Source organism: Aethalodelphis obliquidens, unplaced genomic scaffold, assembly GCF_003676395.1.
Source record: "Aethalodelphis obliquidens isolate GAN/ISIS:26980383/991018 unplaced genomic scaffold, ASM367639v1 scaffold59, whole genome shotgun sequence".
Classification (NCBI taxonomy): domain Eukaryota; kingdom Metazoa; phylum Chordata; class Mammalia; order Artiodactyla; family Delphinidae; genus Aethalodelphis; species Aethalodelphis obliquidens.
In genome coordinates, this window is record NW_020838003.1 from 2,922,728 (window position 1) to 2,938,541 (window position 15,814).

General features: G+C 35.4%; 1 protein-coding gene across 1 annotated transcript in view; it reads left to right on the forward strand.

Annotated features, from left to right (window-relative positions):
- Positions 1 to 15,814, forward strand: part of MTHFD2L (methylenetetrahydrofolate dehydrogenase (NADP+ dependent) 2 like) — a 138,303-nt gene that overhangs the window by 52,984 nt on the left and 69,505 nt on the right. Inside the window, exon 6 of the mRNA XM_027087465.1 lies at positions 9,816 to 9,908. Coding sequence (XP_026943266.1) covers positions 9,816 to 9,908 — 93 coding nt within the window. The remainder of the gene's footprint in view (positions 1 to 9,815; positions 9,909 to 15,814) is intronic.

Below are 15,814 nucleotides of genomic sequence, written 5' to 3' on the forward strand. Positions count from 1 at the left end.
CCCCTGCCAAGCACACTGAATATGTGTTTGGTACATTTATTTAATTGAGTCTAAACTATACTTTCTGTGATAGGGTTACTAATTTCATCCTGTGAGCTTTTAGGCAGGAAAAAAAGATGACTAGTTACCCAAGTAAGTATCTTTAGAGTTAAAAATAAACACATGCTACAAAACAGAAATAGAGTCATGGATGTAGAAAACAAACTTATGGTTACCAGGGGGTAAGATGGGGAGGGATAAATTGGGAGATTGGGACTGACATATACATACTACTATATATAAAATAGATAACTAGTAAGAACCTGCTAGCACAGGGAACTCTACTCAGTACTCTGTAATGGCCTATGTGGAAGAGAATCTAAAAAAAAAGAGTAGGTATATGTATATGTATAATTGATTCACTTTGCTGTACACCTGAAACTATAACTACAATGTTGTAAATCAACTACACTCCAATAAAGATTAATAAAAAGGAAACACATGCTCAGGATAAATAAAATATTTTCTGATATTAAGACCAAAAAATATTTTCTCCTAAAATTACTTATAAGCAGGGAACTATGTAATGGACTGAGTAATATTTATAACATGCTTTTTAATTTAATGAAACAGCCATATTTTATAGGGTTGTTTCTCTTATTGTTTAGCATAGATCAAAGCTACCATTGGCATACATTTCTCTGATCTCACTTAGACGTTTCTTCTCATTCTCAGTTTTTGAGTTATTCCCTTCTTCCCAAATTCTAAACCAGTGTTTCTCAAACTTAGCTGTCCACTGTAATCATCTGGGGGCTTTTAAAAATGTAGCCACCTAAGCCCAACACAGAACAATCATATCAGAGTCTTTATGAGTTGGATCTGAATATCGGTATTTTTTAGGAAGCTCCACAGAAGAATGTATACAGGGAGGGTAACTGAGGAAGACTACTCAACGTATGGGAATGAGCCCAGGGCTTCACTTCCTGTTCCAGAGTCATTCCCTAGTCAATCTTTTCCGGCCTCATAGCTTTAAATACCGCCTGTGTCACCTCTTACTCTGGACCCATATAACCACTGTCCACTTGACAACTCCACTTGGATGGTCAGTAGGCATCTCAAAATTACCATATACAAACCTTCACTCTTAATTTTACTCCCTTAGTCTTCCCTGTCTTAGTAAATGTCGCCATCAATTCACCCAGTTGCTCAGGCCATCCTTGACTTCTCTCTCTCACACCCCATGTCTTATCCATTAACAGTCTGTGTCAAATATACCCATGATCTCACCATCTTCACTAATAAGACCTTAGTTCAGACAACCGTTATCTCACACTATAAAATTTACAAACCAGTTTCCCGCCTTCACCCTTGTCTCATCTCCCGCGTGCAGTCTGTTTTCTAACTGGTGTGTCTCAATCATCTGTGGCTTCCCATAACACTCAAAACAATAAAACACCAGAATAACATCCAAATTCCTTACTACGATATGCAAGATCTTACATGATCCTACCTGGGCTGCCTCTCCTTACTCAATTTTTACCATTCTCACCTTCATCACTGCCCTCCAAGCCACACCTGCATTTTGCTTTCCTAGAACATGTCATACATGCTCACGTGTCAGGATCTTTGCCCTTGGTTTTCCTTCAGCCTAGAATGCTCTTTTTGGAAGTTATTTACATAATTATTTCCTCACTTCCTTCGGGTTTCTGTCCAAATGTTATCTCTCCAGGCTGTCCCTGACCACCTTATCAAAGTAGCACCTATGCTATTACTCTGTTTACTTACTCTGTGCTTTTTTCTTCATAGCACTTATTTCTATGCAAACTTTTATTATATATGTATTTGCTCATTTATATATTGTCTATGTTAAATGAATGAATCCATGATTTCGATTCAATAATTTTTGGCTGAAGCCAGGGGAGGATCTTTTAACTATCTAGAGACAATGGTGGTCAAGATTCAGTAAGTCCTTCCTAATACTCTTTCTCACGAAAGAGATAGATTGAGATAGATGTTTAAAAGGAGTGGAATTGAAACGGTATTTGAGTAACTAAACGTGAAACCATATTCCTTAGTTGTCATCCACCTAGTGACCCAAGGTGTTTGGAAGATAACTGAAAGACTGATAAACAGCAAATCAAACCAGCCAGGTCTTGACCAGATACCAGATTAAAGTCTGGCCCATTTTAAGCATGAAAAGAAGGCTTAGATCTGAGTACTCTGTAACTGTATCTAAAGTTATTTAAACAAAGAAAAAACAGCTGAAGTTGAAACAGAAAACTTATAGTAGATGGAATTCAGGAGCCAAGAGAGTACAGTATTGTTTTAAGATCTGGGGAAATTAGCTCTTGATTATTTTACAAGTGGTAAAAATTAAAGCTGAAAATGTCCTTTTTGTGTTAGAGACACATGTGTTTTCTGTCAGATGCTGTCTTATTAGTACTACCAGTGTGTTCCAGGTGAGATCTAAAGGCAGACTTTATCCCTAAGGAAAAAGAAGTGTCATCCAAGATCCCCCACTGGCCTCCTGAAAGAGTCAGGATGATAATCCCAGAAATGCTATTCTGCTGACCAAAGTGAACACATAGTGTTTCTCAGCTCTGATTTTACAACTGTGAACTCCAATGGTTCCTTTCCTTTTTGCTTAGGGCGGAGGCTGTGTAGTGAAGTGACTAGGAGCTTGGCCACTAGAGCTGAACTAAATAAATTTGAATTATCACTCTTCTATAGTTTTATGACCTTGGACAAATTATGGGCTTTTTGTATTTTCTCGGTTTTCTTATTTATAATAATGTAAATAATATTAGTTTCTACCTCATAAAAAATACACTTACAGTGTTTGGTGAAGATTGCGTGAGTTAATACGTGTAAAGTACTAGAACAGTGCTAGACGTGTAGTAAGTTCTTATATAAGAGCTATTTTCATCACATATGTTTTGGCTCTGTGCATTTTGTTTTTTGTCTGTTTTATGCTTAAAGATGTAATTGCAGCTTATGGAGAGGGAAAGAAATACATGTTCAAGTTCAGAATCTTTAGGCCTCTCGAGGCATTTGTCCGAAAACAGAACTCAGGCTTCTCTTATCCAGCTAGTGCTATTCTGTTGACAAATACTGAGTTTTCCTTCTTGCGATTTCCCTGGTGATTTTCCCTTTCAAACAGACCATGGTATGAGTTAATATATTGGGAGTGACTCATTTTTCCCTTAAAAAGTAACAAAGCAAAACCCTACATGTGAGATTCTAGCTCCTGTTGGATTTGCCATTTGGCTTCATCTGCTTATACAGGCACGAGCAAGTATGTATTTGAAGATTTGCCTCATGGAAAAGGAAGATGAGACTTGTCCTGCGTTGCTGTGGAAGATAGATCTAGGATCCTAGTAAAATTTTCCAAAAGGGAGACTTTAGCTCTTGTAAGAAAGAACTTTCCAAAAGTCTGGGCGAAATAATATGCCTGTAATTATTTTTATGGAAAATGATTTATCAGTTGGAAGGGATAGGAAAAGCATAAGGGAATTGAAGCAGAAGCAAACCAAATTCCTACTCACATCAAGAACCTCTCTCTTAGACCTCTAAGTGCCCCTGTGCTGTTCTTAGCTAGAGTAGATAATGGTTCTCTGTGCCAACACTGTAACTTATACCTCCTTTTAGTGTGGAGTCATCACATTGTATTATAATTCTGATTCACAGATCTGTTTTCCATATGAGAGGAGGGAATTGTGTATCTCCATCACTTGGCATGGTCCTGGGATTATTTCTTGATTGTCGAATGAATGAATGTAGGGAATGGCTGGAAATGTCTGACAAAAGTAAATTCCTCATTTAGGTAATTTTAACAAAAAAATGATACTCTAAAATGAATCATTTTGTGTTGTTTGTCTTAACATTTTTAAATAGAAAATATTAATTTCCTCAAATTTTAATTGCCAACAACTCTTTGCTACAATCTGCAGTTTTGCATAAATTACAGAGGTAATGATAGCCTAGAAAACTGTGCAGGTGGCTTCCAGGAAACAAGTCTTGATTGACTGTGGACTTTTATATAGTAAGAAGCATATCTTGCCCAGCAGCTAATTTATTAAGTTCTAACAGAACTCTATGATTCTGGGAGATAGGTTCTAAGTCTTTTATTCTTATCATATCTTACAAACATGATGTAAAGCACTGGGCACAGTGAAGTTGCTTAATACTTCTTATAAAACATTTTCTTAACATCTTTATCAGAGTATAATCGCTTTACAGTGGTGTGTTAGTTTCTGCTTTATAACAAAGTAAATCAGCTATACATATACATATATCCCCATATCTCCTCCCTCTTGCGTCTCCCTCCCTATCCCACCCTTGTAGGTGGTCACAGAGCATTTTTATCTGGGTTTGTGTGATAGAAAAATTAAGCCTGAGCCCAGGCTCTTTTCATACTCACAATATGAGGGAAAAAGTCATCTGAGGGTCAGAGATATACATCATTTTATGGAGTAGCTGCTGTAACCTGTTGGTTCTGATTACCCTAGGGAAAAATTTGAGGTGCTAGAAATGACTAGGTGCAACAAGTCATAGGATTCATTGAACAAAAGTAATGGGGCGCCAGAATTGAAAACAGAAATGACAAGAATTTTCACAACGCCAAGTAAGACAGTTAGGATATCTAGTTCTCAGAACCAGGAACAGGTATCAAGGGGAAAAGGCAGAAGCGTCTGAGGCATTATTTGAACACATTTGCTCTTAACTCCCATGACTCAACTCTCTTTTGCTATCGTCATCCATTTTAATGAATAGCAGGCTAAAAACCTTCCCATTGTTTGACAGCACAATAGTCATTAACTGATCAATCAAGTCTAAATAAGACTTTGATATTTCCATGGGTATTCCTAGCCAAACTCACTTAGGAGTAAAAACAATTTAACTAGATATTATTATTGAAGGAGTGGAGTTATCTAAAAGATCTTTCCATGCTGATTGAAATTCATCTCAATATTTTTTCTTTTGCTTGAAGCTTTACAGATTGTTAATTACATGTGTATATAACTCACTGGATTATGTATCGCTCAGTTCCTTGATGAAATCATCAGTAATGATGAAGTGGGAAGGTTTGGTTTTAATTTTGATTTTTGCAGGGATTTGGGAGGCTCTCATTTGGAACAAGAGAATGCTTGAGTGGGCTGCTAATGTATAAGGGGAACCTTCTAAATATAGAATTGTATTAAGATAGAGATGGGAGGATGCTTCATAATTTTGGTGGCTTGGGATGGTTCTAAACATATACTCTACATTTGTTGATTGTTTATAGCAAATGAAAGAAAGAGAAAAAACAAGGGGAACTCAGACTTTTACTCTAAGTATCTGGGCAGAAGGTGGTACCATTATCTGAAATGAAAAAGACTGCTGTATCAGGTACAAAGAGTTCCCTCTCATTGTTCTTCCTATTCAAAGATTTCCTGGTTTTCTCTTTTATTTTTCCATATTAACTTTAGAATAAAATTATATTCATCTAGAAAAAAGCAAAATACCATTTTTTTGTAGTTGTATTCAATGTATAATGAATATAGGGGGAACTGTCATCTTTATGATGTTGAATCCTACTCAAGAATATGGTTTGTCTTAAAACCATGACTAGTTCCTCAGTCTTACTTAAATCTTTTGGTGTTGTTCTAGAGATTTTCTTTTACCATATAGATTTTACACACTTCTTGTTAAGTTTACTTCTGAGTATTTTATTTTTGTATTGCTATTATAATGGGGTCTTTTCTTTCATTATATCATCTTACATGTTGTTGTATATGATAGTATTTATATCAACTTTAAAAATAAAATAGCCCGTTACCATACCTGCAAGATGAGTTTATTTGGGAATAGCCAGAGGAATTACAGTTTGGGAGATGCAAGCTATGGTGGACCATAGGCAAATCCAGAGAACAAAGGAGGGGAGCTTACTTTTATAGAGAAAAGGGGGGGGGGGATAGTTTGGAGGGACTGTTCTAAACAAAAGTTTACTGGAGGAAAGTAAGAGTTCAGGGTGGCAATGGCTTCTCATTGGCTGGTCTGTTGCTGGGCAAGGAAAATCTTCCTTCCTGAAATAGAAGACTTCCTCTTGTTTGGTAAAGCAAGATACAGTTCTTCCCACGCGGCATGAAAATAGAGGCCAGTGCATGCAAACAATGGAAAGTGATAGTAGTGAGAGCACCTTCTACAGGTGCTCCTCAACTCCAATTTTAGTTGAGGTTTTCTTTAATTTTCATATTTATTTCTATATATTCATTTTTACTTGGCTAATTTATTGAATTCTCTCCTTGCTTATAATGTTACAGTTTTTAGTCTTAGTTATTATAAACATTTTAACATTTATGTTTATTAATTTTTTTCTAATATCTTTTATTTATTTTATTGTTCTTTATCTAACATTTTAAGTTAAATGATTGATTCACTCATTTTTTAATTTCTATTTTATTTATATAATAATTTAAGTCTGTGAATTTTCCTCTAAGCTTTGTTTTATTTATATTTTATAGGATCTAATCTGTAGTACTATTATTATAAATGTTTCTAGAAATTCTGCAATGTTGTTTTGTGTTTTCCTTTTGCCTCAAGGATTGTTCAAAACAGTATTAAAAATTTTTTCCAATGGAAGTGTTTTTCAATTTCTGATTTTGTCAATACTTATAACTTTATTGATTTGTGATCAGAGAAAATATCTATAGTTTATCTAGTTATCTACTTTTTGGTATTAATTACTTTTTTGCTGTTGCCAAAGTCATATCATTAAAAATATATTCTTTGGGCACCTGAAAGGAAAATATATGATCTACTTTCAGAGTTTAATATATTGTAATCAGATATATATCATTAATTATGTTGCTTATATTTTCTATACCTTTGACCTGTAATGGATTGAGAAAGGTTAATTGAATTCAACAAATTCAATGTGTTTCTATTTCTCTGTGTATCTCCTGTAATTTCTGTTTTATGAACTGATTTCTTTCTTATTTGTTACTTATATATTTATCATTGTCATGTCTTCATTTAAATCACACCTTTGCATTATAATATGTACCTTTTTATCCTATTTGATAAATTTACTGAACTTCTCCTTATTTGATAATAAGAACATCATTTTTTTTTGATTAGTCATTTTCCTGTTATATGTTTGCCCACCTTTTATTTTCAACATTTCTGAACAGCTTTGTTTTAGATATGTTTTATATAAAGTGTAGAACTAGACTTTACTTTGTGAGTCAATTTTAATATATTATTCTTTTAATAGATAACAGAAAAATTTATATTTATTATGGTAAATATATGCAGTCTGAAATGTCATATTATCTTCTGTTTTGTTGTTTTTATGGTTTTTGTTTACTTTTTATATTTTTTCTTTTTTGTATATAGTTGTTTTATTATTTAGGAAGATTTAGGAAGTTAATAATTATAACTTTATACAGTACTCTTAGTTCTCTATTTCTTTATACGGTATCTGTTGATACTCTATTAGAAGAAATGATAAAATGTTTCCTTTTCCTTCCATGATTCCATTTCTTTTGTCTCCTACCTGATATTTGCCAATAAAAATTATCTTTGTAGTGTGTTTACCTTATACTTTTAAATATTCTCATATTTCTGTTATTTGATTGGTCAGCTTTAAATTATATCTGTTCATTCTAGTCATTAAATATAAGGCAATCAGCAAACTTTCTCAATTTTGTCCTTCCTACTCTAATTTTGTTAGTTGCACTAATTCTACCTAATCAGAGCAAATAGCATTTAACATTTTGTCTATCACCCCAATCCTCACACTTTTTTGCCTTAATTTTGTTATTAAATATATTCAAAACACTCCAATAGTCCTTTTGCCAGTTTCTTCAGATACATTTTGATTCATTAAAGTTCATCTTTTAGCTCATTCCTCCGGAAAAACTCATGGGAACAATATTTCCTGTGTTCTTACAATTTCAAAATTGTTTGCAAACTTTAATCTTGGAAGACAATTTGACTGGATATGAAATCCTTGCTCCCAGTTTCTTTACATGGGTCTCTTGTAGGTATTGCTCTGCTGTTTTCTGGAATTGAATGTAAAAATCTGAATTTTTGCCTGGTTGCTCATAGGATTCCTGTTTTAGTCTTTAAAATCCAGCAACTTTACTGATATGTGTCTCACTGTTGACTATTATAGGTCAATTTGTATGGACTCAAGTCTTTTTTCTCCATTTTGTATGACTCTTAAGTTCTTATTTTTTAAGTGTTTGGCATAGTGTTTGGCCATAATGTTCAACTTTTCCATAACAACATTTTTCTGTTGAGTTTATTACTTTGTTGTTAAATTTAAAATTTTCTTTGTTTTTTTTCCTTGGGTCTGCCACTTTTAAAATGTATCCTTTTATTTACTTAAAAATTTGCATATAGTAAAATTTACTCCTTTTTGGTGTATAGTTCCATAACTTTAGACAAATGCATATAGTCATGTAACTACCACTAGAATCAAGGTTCCCCTGGGCTGATTCTTATATAGTATCCTTTTATTGATGCTGTGTAAAATCCTTTTTAAAATTACTTATCATGGAATGAGCTGGATTTTCTTGGATCTTATCTTTGCAGGGTGCTTCTGTTAGGGTTTGGGGAGGACATGCTGAGCAGCCTTCAGATTCTTCCTTCACCACTTTCACAGAGTCAAACTGCTTCCTGTTTGAATGGCTCCTCTGAGTCTTTGTGTTACTACCCACTGTGAACTATGCTAGGTCCAAGAGGGCTTCTTCTGCCCTTATTCCCACATTTTCTGCTACAAATAAGAGGGATATATATTGCATTTTATGTGATCCCTTCACCTTCAGGATGTATATTTTTGTAGTCATTTCCAGAGATCTGCCACTGCTGGCCATCTTGTTATTCTCTGAACTTCTTTCTGCCTTTCTCCCTATGTGGTATCTACTAACTCTGCTGATCCTGGGTAACTCTTCCATGTTTTTGGAGTCTGTGTACAATATGTCTTCTAGTTTTGCTAAAAATTGTGCAGTTTTTGTTGTTAACTGTGTAGCATTTGCATGTTATCTGGGAGGAGAAGAGAGACAACACTGTCCTACACGGCCCTGTTCTTACTGCAAGTCCTTCCTTTGACTTCCCTCATCACTGCCTTTCCCTTATTCCCCTTCCTTGGCTCACACATTAAGCACTGGAATCCCTCATACTGCTAACCTCTCTTATTCCTACATCTCTTAATTAAATCATGTATGAATACTTCCTGTTATATCCTAGACCTCGTCATCATTTTCTAAACATATAATTTCAAAGTTGGTCCATTTTTTCCTGCTATCCTTTTGGCTTGGAATGCTCTTTTATTCTTTCCCTGATTAGTATAGTCTTGTTCATACTTTATGACCTAAAAATGTATATTAACTCCTTCAGGAAACCTTCCTTGACACCTCCTCAGGATGAAGCAGAATTAATCTCTCACCTATGCTTCCACAGTACATTGTGCCATTTTTAGTGCACTTATTTTGTTGTTTTCAATATTTACATATTATCAAGCCAGTGAGTATCCCCTGCATCTATATTGACCTGTCAATACAGAACTTTCAAATCCTGGGTTTCTAGGACTCTACTTAAAACTCTCCTATGATGATCAGCACATACCTTCATTTATCTCATTTGATTTTCCACTGTTCAATTGAGGGGTACAATATTTTGCGTCATCTAGATTATCTAGCTTTTGCTTGCTAAGTGACTTGATAATTTCAAAGCAGTTCTCCTATTCTTAGGATGTAACTGGAAGTCCTCTAGAATTGGAGCATTCACAAATTAAAAAAAAAACAACAAAAACTTCAGTAATCATTAATGGAAGTTATTCTGCATTCCAGGTGATGCAACTGTGACAATAGCTCACAGATATACTCCCAAAGAACAACTGAAGATCCATACTCTGCTGGCAGATGTTATCGTAGTAGCTGCAGGTAAGTCTTTAGTGGCTGTTGTTTGGTGAAATGTCATCAGCAGACTAATTCCTGCCCTAATTGCTGACATGTCTATAAGAACAGCTTCTTGGGAGACTTAGGTATACGTAGGACTGACTTCCATTCTGTCTCTTGGCAGTCATCATATTGGTCCATTATACCTATGTTAGCATTCATCACTTCATTGTGGAAAAACAAAACAGCCTTTGGAATGACAGATTAAGCACAAGAATAAATGTGTACTTTTACAATTACTTTGACAGACATGATTGGTTCTAAACATGAATAAGTTATGGGGAGCTGATAGGAAATGCTGTTGAAAGAGTAGCCAGGGCTAGCTCACATAGGACCTTGTAGACCCTGTAAGGACTTTCATATAAGCCAAAGATGGCTGTGAGCAGGAGATTGACATGATCTGGCTTATGTTTTTAAAATATTATTCATACTGTGTCAAGGGGAATTGAGTCTAGAAGAGCAGGAGTAGAAGCAGAGAGAACAGTTATTGCACTTCTACTTAATGGATCTAGGTTTTTCCTTAATTTGTTTTATAATCAAACATACAAAGTAATTCTACCCTTCATTTCTATCTTTACTCTTGCCACATAGCATTTCTACATTGCAGACAATTGTGACTCTTCTTGTTTTATCCAAGACTAGAATGGGAGCGTTTTTCATTTTGTTTATCAATTAGATGTTATTGGTAATTTCTAGGCTTTACACTTGATTTGGTGAGTATTTACAAACTATGAAGGGAGGGTAAAAGTTCCAGAAGAAATTGAGTTTGATGAAGAGAATAATAATAGTTTAAATTAGTTTCAACCAAGTTTAATTCACTTTTTATTATAATATAGGCCCTTCTCTGAAAGTCAGAATATATATGTGATGATTTCAGGTGGAGTAATTTGCCTCTTCATAGAGTAAAACTAGAAATATTCCCTTTTCAAGAAGTCACCAGTAAGCTGGTAAGGCTAAGCACATTTCCCATTTTTCTGAGAAATTATATTCAGATGATATCAAGTGCAAATTTTTGAACTGGGTTGACATAAGTAAGACATCAGATGTTTAGAGAGGCAATACAATTTTTCAGACCACAGGTCAACATTAAGTAAAATACTGCTGCAGCAGCTGAAATATTCACAGAAGACAAATATTGGGTTGGCCAAAAAGTTCATTATGGCAAAGCCTAATGAACATTTTGGCAAACCCAATGTTATGTTGACTTCTTTTTATTTATTTATTTATGTATTATATTATTTTTTAATGTTTATTTATTTATTTTCTTATTAGTCATCCATTTTACACACATCAGTGTATACATGTCAATCCCAATCGCCCAATTCATCACACCAACTCCCCCAACCCACTGCTGCTTTCCCCCCTTGGTGTCCATACGTTTGTTCTCTACATCTGTGTCTCAATTTCTGCCCTGCAAACCGGTTCATCTGTACCATTTTCTAGGTTCCACATATATGTGTTAATATACGATATTTTTTTTTCCCTTTCTGAATTACTTCACTCTGTATGACAGTCTCTAGATGCATCCCTGTCTCTACAAATGACCTGACTTCGTTCCTTTTTAGGGCAGAGTAATATTCCATTATATATATATATACCACATCTTCCTCATCCATTCGTCTCTTGATGGGCATTTAGGTTGCTTCCATGACCTGGCTATTGTAAATAGTGCTGCAATGAACATTGGGGTGCATGTATTTCTTTGAATTACGGTTTTCTCAGGGTATATGCCCAGTAGTGGGATTGCTGGGTCATACAGTAGTTCTATTTTTAGTTCTTTAAGGAACCTCCATAGTGGCTGTATCAATTTACATTCCCACCAACAGTGCAGGAGGGTTTCCTTTTCTCCACACCCTCCCCAGCACTTGTTGTTTGTAGACTTTCTGATGATACCCATTCTAACTGGTGTGAGGTGATACCTCATTGTAGTTTTGATTTCCATTTCTCTAATAATTAGTGATGTTGAGCAGCTTTTCATGTGCTTCTTGGCCATCTGTATGTCTTCTTTGGAGAAATCTCTATTTAGGTCTTCTGCCCATTTTTGGATTGGGTTGTTTGTTTCTTTAATATTGAGCTGCATAAGCTGTTTATATATTTTGGAGATTAATCCTTTGTCCATAGATTCGTTTACAAATATTCTCTCCCATTCTGAGGGTTGTCTTTTGGTCTTGTTTATGGTTTCTTTGCTGTGCAAAAGCTTTGAAGTTTCACTAGGTCCCATTTGTTTATTTTTGTTTTTATTTCCATTACTCTAGGAGGTGGATCAAAAAAGATCTTGCTGTGATTTATGTCAAAGAGTGTTCTTCCTATGTTTTCCTCTAAGAGTTTTATAGCGTCCGGTTGTACATTTAGGTCTCTAATCCATTTTGAGTTTATTTTTGGGTATGGTGTTAGGAGGTGTTCTAATTTCATTCTTTTACATGTACCCATCCAGTTTTCCCAGCACCACTTATTGAAGAGACTGTTTTTTCTCCACTGTATATCCCTGCCTCCTCTGTCATAGATTAGTTGACCATAGGTGTGTGGGTTTATCTCTGGGCTTTCTATCTTGTTCCATTGATCTATGTTAGTGCTTTTGTGCCAGTACCATATTGTCTTGATTACTGTAGCTTTGTAGTATAGTCTGAAGTCAGGGAGTCTGATTCCTCCAGCTCCATTTTTTTCCCTCAAGACTGCTTTGTATATTCGGGGTCTTTTGTGTCTCCATACAAATTTTAAGATTTTTTTGTTCTAGTTCTGTAAAAAATGCCATTGGTAATTTGATAGGGATTGCACTGAATATGTAGATTGCTTTGGGTAGTATAGTCATTTTCACAGTATTGATTCTTCCAATCTAAGAACATGTTATATCTCTCCATCTGTTTGTATCATCTTTAATTTCTTTCATCACTGTGTTATAGTTTTCTGCATACAGGTCTTTTGTCTCCCTAGGTAGGTTTATTCCTAGGTATTTTATTCTTTTTGTTGCAGTGGTAAATGGGACTGTTTCCTTAATTTCTCTTTCAGATTTTTCATCATTAGTGCATAGGAATTCAAGAGATTTCTGTGCATTAATTTTGTATCCTGCAACTTTACCAAATTCATTGATTAGCTCTAGTAGTTTTCTGGTGGAATTTTTAGGATTCTCTAATGTATGGAGTCATGTCATCTGCAAACAGTGACAGTTTTACATCTTCTTTTCCAATTTTTATTCCTTTTATTTCTTTTTCTTCTCTGATTGCTGTGGCTAGGGCTTCCAAAACTATGTTGAATAATAGTGGGGAGAGTGGACATCCTTGTCTTGTTCCTGATCTTGGAGGAAATGCTTTCAGTTTTTCACCCTTGAGAATGATGTTTGCTGTGTGCTTGTCATAAATGGCCTTTATTATGTTGAGGTAGGTTCCCTCTATACCCACTTTTTGGAGAGTTTTTATCATAAATGGGTGTTGAATTTTGTCCAGAGCTTTCTGTGCATCTATTGAGATGATCATATGGTTTTTATTCTTCAGTTTGTCAATATGGTGTATCACATTGAGTGATTTGCATATATTGAAGAATCCTTGCATCCCTGGGATGATGATCATGGAGTATGATCCTTTTAACGTGTAGTTGGATTCTGTTTGCTAGTATTTTGTTGAGGATTTTTGCATCTATATTCATCAGTGATATTGGTCTGTAATTTTCTTTTTTTGTAGTATCTTTGTCTGGTTTTGGTATCAGGGTGATGGTGACCTCATAGAATGAGTTTGGGAGTGTTCCTTCCTCTGCAATTTTTTGGAAGAGTTTGAGAAGGATGGGTGTTATCTCTTCTTTACATTTCTGATAGAATTCACCTGTGTAGCCATCTGGTCCTGGACTTTTGTTTGTTGGAAGATTTTTAATCACAGTTTCAATTTCATCACTTGTGATTGCCTCTGTTCATATTTTCTATTTCTTCCTGGTTCACTCTTGGAAGGTTATATCATTCTAAGAATTTGTACATTTCTTCCAGGTTGTCCATTTTATTTCCATAGAGTGCTTGTAGTAGTCTCTTAGGATGCTTTGTATTTCTGTGTTGTCTGTTGTAACTTCTCCTTTTACATGTCAAATTTTATTGATTTGACTCCTCTCCCTCTTTTTCTTTTCTTTTTTTTTTTTTGCCGTACGCCAGCCTCTCACTCTTGTGGCCTCTCCCCTTGTGGAGCACAGGCTCCAGACGTGCAGGCTCAGCAGCCATGGCTCACGGACCTAGCCACTCCGTGGCATATGGGATCTTCCCGGACTGGGGCACGAACCCGTGTCCCCTGCATCGGCAGGTGGACTCTCAACCACTGCACCACCAGGGAAGCCCTCCCTCTTTTTTTTTGATGAGTCTGGCTAATGGTTTATCAATTTTGTTTATCTTCTCAGAGAACCAGCTTTTAGTTTTATTGATCTTTGCTATTGTTTTCTTTGTTTGTAGTTCATTTATTTCTGCTCTGATCTTTATGATTTCTTTCCTTCTGCTTACTTTGGGTTTTGTTTGTTCTTCTTTCTCTAGATCCTTTAGGTGTAACGTTAGATTGTTTATTTGAGATATTTCTTGTTTCTTGAGGTAGGCTTGTATGGCTATAAACTTCCCTCTTAGAACTGCTTTTTCTGCATCCCATAGGTTTTGGATCATCGTGTTTTTATTGTCATTTGTCTCTAGGTATTTTTTGATTTCCTGTTTGACTTGTTTAGTGATCTCTTGGTTATTTAGTAATGTATTGTTTAGCCTCCATGTGTTTGTGTTTTTCATATTTTTTTCCCTGTAATTGATTTCTAATCTCATAGCGTAGTGGTCAGAAAAGATGCTTGATACGATTTCAATTTTCTTAAATTTACTGAGGCTTGATTTGTGACCCAAGATGTGATCTATCCTGGAGAATGTTCCATGTGCACTTGAGAGAAAGTGTAATCTGCTGTTTTGGGGTGGAATGTCGTATAAATATCAATTAAATCTATGTGGTCTATTGTGTCATTTAAAGCTTGTGTTTCCTTATTAATTTTCTGTTTGGATGATCTGTCCATTGGTGTAAGTGAGGTGTTAAAGTCCCCCACTATTATTGTGTTACTGTCGATTTCCTCTTTTAGAGCTGTTAGCAGTTGCCTTATGTATTGAGGTACTCCTATGTTGGGTGCATACGTATTTATAATTGTTATATCTTCTTCTTGGATTGATCCCTTGATCATTATGTAGTGTCCTTCCTTGTCTCTTGTAACATTCTTTATTGGAAAGTCTATTTTATCTGATATGAGTATTGCTACTCCAGCTTTCTTTTGATTTCCTTTTGCATGGAATATCTTTTTCCATCTCCTCACTTTCAGTCTGTATGTGTCCCTAGGTCTGAAGTGGGTTTCTTGTAGACAGCATACATACAGCCTTGTTTTTGTATCCATTCATGAAGCCTGTGTCTTTTGGTTGGAGCCCTTAATCCATTCACGTTTAAGGTAATTATCCATATGTATGTTCCTATGACCATTTTCTTAATTGTTTTGGGTTTGTTTCTGTAGGTCCTTTTCTTGTCTTGTGTTTCCCACTTAGAGAAGTTCCTTACATTTGTTGTAGAGCTGGTTTGGTGGTGCTGAATTCTCTTAGCTTTTGCTTGTCTCTAAAGCTTTTGATTTCTCCATCGAATGTGAATGAGATCCTTGCTGGGTAGAGTAATCTTGGTTGTGGTTCTTCCCTTTCATCACTTTAAGTATATCATGGCTCTCCCTTCTGGCTTGTAGAGTTTCTACTGAGAAATCAGCTGTTAACCTTATGGGAGTTCCCTTGTAAGTTATTTGTAGTTTTTCCCTTGCTGCTTTCAATAAGTTTTCTTTGTCTTTAATTTTTGCCAATTTGATTACTATGTGTCTCAGCATGTTTCTCCTTGGGTTTATCCTGTATGGGACTCTCTGTGCTTCCT